The 8134-nt window shown below is 38.8% G+C and overlaps 1 protein-coding gene across 3 annotated transcripts in view; it reads left to right on the plus strand.

Moving 5' to 3' along the window:
- The window catches only part of LOC130085185 (cytosolic carboxypeptidase 4), a 257663-nt gene extending 250260 nt beyond the window's left edge, over positions 1–7403 (plus strand). For all 3 annotated transcript variants that reach the window (XM_056250800.1, XM_056250801.1, XM_056250802.1), the window contains exon 24: positions 6216–7403. In XM_056250800.1, the coding sequence (XP_056106775.1) occupies positions 6216–6480 (265 nt within the window). In that variant the 3' untranslated portion in view covers positions 6481–7403. The remainder of the gene's footprint in view (positions 1–6215) is intronic.
- Positions 7404–8134: the final 731 nt, after the last annotated feature.

The raw sequence follows: 8134 nt of genomic DNA on the forward strand, positions 1-8134 counted from the left end.
TGGTTTTAGGATGACGAAATCAAGGAGCCGGTGTCTGTTTAGCACAGTCCAGTTAGCCCCTGCTGGTTGACAGTGGAAGCGCATGTAAAAGCAAGTGCTATGTGCCAAGTGGTCAGCCGCAAACCATGCAACTGTCCGGTTATCTATCGCCCAGAGTCCCTGTGTTCAGTCTCCAGCCACAGCAGCATAATCCTCCCGATAGGCATTGATTGTCTTCCATCCGTTCGGTGAATTACAAGTGATCTTGGATTAATTGAAATGGCTGGTGATTGTGTTCTGGAAACCTGCAGCAAATTAGCCTCACAGGACACATTTAACTTCTTCTAAAACAACATTGACTTTAGGGAATTGGATTCTACATTTAATTCGTTCTTCTTTCATTTTGCGCTTTTTTTTCCCATAGAGTAGACCGGGGTTGTTACATATTACAAAGAGCACAACATATCGTCTTCATAATCTTAAATCATAATACACTAACTTGTTTTTCCTCTTAAACAACTTTTCCTTTGACATCACGTGGGCCTATTGGATAATGTTAACCAATAGTCAAATAGCTATTTTGGCCTTGTTTGAGTTCCGTTCTGGCATGTACGCTTACTTTTCAGCATCCAGTAATTTCTCGATTGACACCATTTAATTTGGAAAAATATCACATTACTGAGGTAAAATGGGTTGTAAATGCCAATTCATGTTGATTTTAATGGCAAGTTGCCACTGTGAAAGTTTACCCTGTAGTGCCTGGGCATGTTTTCACAGAAGTTCAGTAGTGTTAAACGTGTAAAACTATTAAAAACGTTGTTTTTGTTAGTGAAATAAAGCTGAAATAAATATAAATATTATATAAAATACTTAAATTTAAAATGCAAAAATTAGTTTAAATAACCAAATTAGTTTATTTTAAGTTATTTTGATGTACTAAAATGATTGAAACTGAAATAAACAAATAAATCTAAGTAGAATTTTTTTTTAAATAAAAACAATTTCAAAAGCACATAACATATTTACTGAAACTAAAATTAAAAGGAAAACTCAAAATATAAAAATGTATGTAATACAACATATTAATACAAATATGCATATTACTAAAATAACACTAATAAACTGCAGATCTCCGTTCTCTCTTATTCCGTCTACACTGCCATCTTACGATCTTTCGAGATGTGTGGTGCTGTGTTTTTATGATTGAGTGCTGAAAAGCCGACCTGCTGACTGGCATAAAGATGCATGGACTCGCCGTGGCCAAGCGGCACAGAAATGAACACCGCTCTCGCTCAGCGGCCACTTAAAGTAATTGAAAGCAGACCTGCATAAGCACACGAAAGTCTTTGCTTTCAGAGAAGTCAAGAATAGAGCTCATCAAGTCAGAAACCTGCATCACTGTTAAACTTCTACAAGCTGTATAGTTTGAGGTGGTGTAGCTATACACAGATGAAGGTGCCTTGTTTCCTCAAAACTGATCATTATGAGTTCATTCTGTAGGTTATTGGCACGTCTCTGCGGTATTTCTATGGAAGTCGATAATGATTTTGTCCTTCCTTCAGTGTCATAACTCAATGAGTGAGTCTCCAGAGCTCAAAGGACAAAATTGCTTCCAAAGAAGTTTAAAATTAAATGTGTGTGTGTGTATTTTTTATATTGTATCGTCAACTTTTTATATCTTACGGCGCCTCCAAGGGAAAATGGTGATTTTCCTTTCTATCTCAAAATGTTTGCGTTCCCAGAGAAACTCTGCATTCGCTCGCAATAGCTTTGCGTTTCCAAAACATTTGCTAGAGAGCACAAAAAGCATTGACATATCATTTTTTCTCTTCCACCTCATATTTTTTTCCATCACCATGTCCCTTTTGGTGTTCTTCATATCTTAATGAATCATTTTAATTAGTAGTGGCGAGCAAGAATTCTTGAACAATTTTTTTGTATTTTTGTGTCCAAACAATAACAGATGACTTGTCACATCCTTTACGGTTTTTAAAATAAAAGGTTTCTCAAAACTCTAGAAGCATTTGTTTAAACTTCGTTTATAAAGAACTGTTCAAATACTCAAAAGGCCTGATTAGACTCAGTCATGTGGTCTATATATGCAAATCATCTCTCCTTACAAAAGACAGGTGCGCCGACCACAAAACAGACACTAATATCCCTGCTTGTTATGTGTCCCGCACTGAATTTGGACACCCAGTAACAGCCAGAAGAATAGACGAGTAACACGCACCTGTTGCCGCACTGACAACCGCATAACAAATTGGTTCATTTTGCGAGTCAAGAGGACGTGATTTGTTTGTGAAAGGGACATGTCTCCTGCGTCTCATGAGACCGCTCCCACACACTCTGTCTTTCACCCAGAGCATCATCTCATCTTTCCCATATAATGAAGAGGGGGAAATACAATGTTGTTCTTCACATTGTGGCACACCAGATGTTATTTTTTTCCCTTTAATTTCCACCCAGGGCAGAGAAAATGATAAACAAACTCACACGTGCGCGCACACACATACCGGGCGGCGGCGAGGACGGGCGAATCGGATTGCTCATCACATCCACGCTCTCCATGGATCCCTGTGGTTTTGATCTGATTAGTGTGACTGGGCTTTATGTTTACTGTCAATCAAAACACTCCGCAGACTCAAGGTCACAGCGTCCTTCGCCAGATGCAGCAGCGGGGACAGAGCGATGCGTTTCCGTTCAAATTAATTTTGCTCTGTGGTGATGAAGTGATGATTTACAGAGCACTTCATTTTTTTTTTCTTCAAACCTAAGGCCTTTTTCAAATGCATTGCTGTAGTTTTTTTAGTATCATGTACAGGGTTTGAAATTACAAGATGTGATATGTCTCAGAATGTGTCTGTGAAGTTTCACCTCAAAACACCCCACATATCATTTATTATATCATGCTGTAAACAGTGTTGTGCTAGTTACTAAGAAATAGTAACTAGTTACTAGTTACTTCATTCAAAAAGTAACTCAATTACTTTGTTGATTACTTACACCAAAAAGTAATGCGTTACTGTTAAAAGTAACTTTTTAGTTACTTAAAAAAAAAACATTCTTTAATGTTCCCATTAATGCCCTTTTATGCGTTATGGTCTATACAAACACAAAACTGACTTAAACAGAAAGTAATTTTTAAACACTATTTTATTTAAATCAGACCAGCACAAACTGAATATATCACAAGGATTTCTGAGGTGACTCACTATGCTGACTCGCGATCTTCGCAGCAGTAGACGCGCCAGAGAGAAATGCACATTTCATACGGATTACATAAGCAGAGAGCAGTCTGCAGTCTGTTTTCTTTCGTTTTGAATTGTTCTGTTTAAAAGTAGACATGTCTGTGAGGCAAGTAGGTTACCTTATACGCCGAGTTTCGGTTTAATCGGTTCATTTATGAGACGAACTCCAGTTCACGCGCCGGCGCCTCCATAGCTGCTCCCGACGAGCTGGATGGCGCCTTGCATGGCTGCCGTCGCCCGTCGGTGTATGAATGAGAGAGTGAATGGGTGAATGTGAGGCAAATTGTAAAGCGCTTTGGTGGCCATTGGGTCTGTGAAAGCGCTATATAAATGCAGTCCATTTACCATTTTATTTACCATTTCGTGATTATCTATCGTCTGCTATATTTACTTCTTATTTATTAAATCCAGGCAATTGGTTGATGAAACATTGATTAAAATTAAGATACAATTAATACAAAACGAAATTAACTTTAAAGAATGGTTTTGTGCTTTCTGTTTGATGTCTCTGCGAGTATTAAAGCATCTTTTAGTGCCGCTTTCAGAGCGCGTCGCGTCCGTAACGGAGAACTGTCACGTTCGTAACATTGTTTTTTCCTCATAAATGCGAACACTTAAAATAAAATAAAATGAATATTTGTTCTGTGGAGACTGATGGTGCGTTCACACCGGACACGAATAGCGCGTCAGGCGCGAGTGATTTCAATGTTAAGTCAATGCAAAGACGCGTTACGCGCGTAAAAAATTCCTGCGGCGCGAATGAGGCGTAGAGCGCGGCAGACGCGAATACGCCTCATTCGCGCGTCAAGTTCGCGCGAATGGCGCGAATTGAGCGTCTGGCGCGTTAAGCGCGTTACGCGCGAACGATTTAGTTAGTGCTATTTGTGCATTCACGCGTTTGACGCGAATTCGCGTCTGCCGCCCGAGTTGAAAAATCTGAACTTCTGCGTCAATTCGCGCCGCGTTAACCAATCAGGAGCCTAGCTGCTTGCTGCTGTCACGTGGTGAAGTATCTGGATGCTTCAATAAATTATTTTGTAATATATGACTGTGGTTCTAATGCACAACAAAGCAAATATTTTATCACATAAAACTTGATTTCAATATATGAGACATATTCATTTTGCATTGAATGCTATTTATTCCATATCTAGATTATATGAAATATTATTATAATGTAAAGACCAACATATAAGTTCGTGTCTGGACAGTGATGTGTGAGAGAGAGAGAAAAATCACAGGACAGATTAATCACTTTTGGAGGCTGGCTTCATTTCTTATCAAAACAAAAATAAATGACAGATTAGGTGGATGCGGGCGAGGGTGAACCTCGCGCCGGGCTGTAGAGCGCGGGCTCGACAGGCATAGCTAGACCACTCGAGGCCGAGGGCTTATACGGCCTACGCTGTCCTTGTCAGCGTCCTCACCATTAGGTCCACCAAACCTAGCTCCTGGAGCAAATTGTGAAACTCCTGAAACCCTCCGGAGGTTCTGGTGGACCCGAGTACAGCGACGATGTCCCCTACGGAGCTGTTTCTGCTCTCCAGAGCATATACGAGCGGTGACTCTCTCGAATAATGCTAATGCTAATGCTCGATAAACATCTAAAAAGATGGCCGCCAACGGGTTTCGAAACTTTCGCCTCCGGATTTCGCCTCTGACGCGCGTAAATTTCGCTTCAAACTTTTGTTTTTACGCGCGTCAATTTCGCCATTGCCACGCGAATTAACACAAAGTGGTCAAGCGTCAAACTAGACGCGGTAGACGCGAATTTGACGCGCTATTCGCGTCCGGTGTGAACGCACAGTGAGAGCCAACCCTTCTTCATTCGGTAGGTAGTAGTTTGCGCAGTGTAACTCACATAATTACTAAACAATATTTATTTTAGGCCTATAAAATTCAGCCCGTATAAATGTGCATTTTCTAAGCTTAGAAAATTGACAAAATTCATTTGATTCTAATCATAATGTAACATTATTGTGAAATTGATTTATTTATAGGCTATTTGCTATTAGTATAGTAAAGCCTATGTTTTTATCCAACTAGGCTATGTGTGGGCCTTATGTAAAATACGGGACAAATCGCGTCCCTTATTGATTTGATACGGACGCGTCATTTTACTTGTAAATACGGGACAATTCCGTATTTTAAGGGACGAGTGGCAACCCTACCACCAACAATGCATCGCTGCTGTAAACAGGTTAGGCTGTAGGCTACACTTCAGCCAAAATTAATTAATTTAAAAAAGTAACGGACAAACGCACCATATGGTAACGGTAACGGAGTTATTTTATTTAAAAAGTAATGCGTTACAGTATGAGTTACTGTAATGCGTTACTGCCCAACACTGGTTGTAAATGAGTCCCACATTTTTGAGTGGAAGGAAAAACATGCCGTTTTCGTGCATGTCTCTTTAAATGCAAATGAGCTGCTGCTCCCCGCCTCACTTTCCAGAAGAGGACGGAGCCTTTACAGGTCATGCCTCCATACTCTGCCAAAAACGAACAAAACATCTGTTTAGGTTTGGTTATCATCTCTATTGCGATCACCAGCCATTCAGAACTTCTATTAACCAAAACAAAAAAGATCAGAAATAAACCAGATTATCAGTTACAGCTTAGATTTAAATATTTCCATTATTAAATCTGATTCTGAATCTGTATTGCTTTCAACTTTACTACAGTCAGTCACTGTTTGCGGATACCATGTAAATGGAATAAAATAGAAATAACAACAAAATTCTCTTATAATTGCCACAAGTTTAAAGATGCTAGGGCCCTTTTTTATAAATGCGGCATTTATGAACGAGTTTTTGATTTTTGAAAATGGTTCTAAATGGTTTTTATTTTAGTTTTATTTGACTAATTGTAATTCGTTTTTCATCTAATATTTTTATTTAATGTTATTTCAGCTTTATTTTAAGTAACCAAAACACGATAACACCACTTACTAGCCAATTTATGACCTTTGTGTTTATTCGGGCAGTTGTTTCGAGGACGACGAGCCGCCCTGCACAGAGGAGATCGAGTATTCGTCCTGCAGTGACCCGTTTGGTGCCAACGAACTGGACATGGAGGTGAACGGCAACACGTCCAGTGCGGAAGAGGATGAAGATGAGGAAGTGTGTAGGAACGGGAGGCGGCGGAACCACCTTGTTCCTCACTACCTACAGCAGGACGCCCTGGAGACTCTAACCATCAAGAGCGGACAGTGTAACGCCATTGACATCAGTAACGGCTACTTGTGTTAGGCTTCTTTTGTTTGCCTTTTCTGTTTATATTTTATATCAGCTGAGCAGAAGGGGGAAACGGAAATATTCAGCATTTAGTCTTGAGTCGAAGAAATTAAATAAGACGTCCACACCTGCAAAACATTTGCAAAACACCCCACGGATGAGATTCCACCTGTGTTCCCTGATATAAACTATATGAATATGTATTTCTCACATAAAACAGCACTTGAAGAATAATTCCCTGATGCATAATCATGATGGCGTGATGAGCTCATTGGGTGTTTCGGCCCTTTGGTGTTTGCGGTGAATCATTTGCAGGTGTTGTGGGTTTGTTTACGATTGCTCTTACTTTAAATAGAAGCCGGTAGCTTGCTCACTAAAGTACTCTGCCATATAACAGCTCTTCCACTGAAACGCATTAGTAAACACTTGACATTGTAAGATAGCACTGCATATAAAGTTTACCTTTAATAATGTGTATTTATTATCATAGATTTTGAAGATCAGTAATCATGTATGTTTTTATGGTTTTAGTTTTTAGTATCAAAGTGATACTTGATCGTTCATAATATATATATATATATATATATATATATATATATATATATGAGCTGTCCTTGCTCTAGTGCCTACATATACTGTAGTAACATGTTGCTTGGTTAATGTGCGATTTTCTAAGCATAACAATATTAATACGCACAAATACTTATAAATACGTATAAAATGTATAGACAGAGAGAGATACTGTATTACTTTTTCTTTTATATATATATATATATTTATGTATAAACATGGATACATGGATATATAAGTAAAAATGAAAAGAATAAAGTGTTTACGAAACATTTCTGCAGTGACATATTATGACTGTTATTAAGTGAACAAAACTCATACTGTTAATCATTGTTTATGAGTCATATTCTGAGCACTGAAACAATATAATGAGACAGACACTAAATACAATGTAAAATACAGTCAGATAAATGCTGATTGTGGTCTTGGTCTTTTCTTCCTTTTTTCATCTTATGCAATTTAAGCTGATATTGGGATTTCGGTAAAAAAAAAGTCATTTGTTTTACAAAAGCAGTCTGAGCCTTTGAGACAGATTTCATCCAAACTCTCCTCTGAATGTTTCATATAATGAGTTCTGTCATATCTACACAGTTTGGACCCACACAACCTTTGGTTTGAGAGCAAAGCTACAAAAACGTACTCATGTCAGTCCATGTTCAAATTCAGGAGCCAACAGAAGCCACCAATAAGAGACTGACACTTTTAGCTCAAAGGTAATTCTGCCATTGCGTGAAATGTGTTCATCTTCGGTCTGTGGGACAGAAGTTTGATAACCAACCAGCAATATTACTGTATTTCTATCATGTTTTCTGTTTTATGAATATAGCCATTTTATGAATATAATCATGGCTAAAGGGTGTTATTAAGTGCAACATGCAGCGGTGGCCTGCACCAATATGATATAGTATACTATAGCTTTAATAGCAGTAATAAATAAATGTGTGTGTGTGTGTGTGTGTGTGTGTGAGAGAGAGAGAGAGAGAGAGAGAGAGAGAGAGAGAGAGAGAGAGAGAGAGAGAGAGAGAGAGAGAGAGAGAGAGAGAGAGAGAGAGAGAGAGAGAGAGAGAGAGAGAGAGAGAGATTGTGTGGTCCTGGTAAA

This window comes from Rhinichthys klamathensis, unplaced genomic scaffold, assembly GCF_029890125.1.
Source record: "Rhinichthys klamathensis goyatoka isolate OS25496 unplaced genomic scaffold, OSU_Roscu_1.1 h1tg000076l_1, whole genome shotgun sequence".
Classification (NCBI taxonomy): Eukaryota; Metazoa; Chordata; class Actinopteri; order Cypriniformes; family Leuciscidae; genus Rhinichthys; species Rhinichthys klamathensis.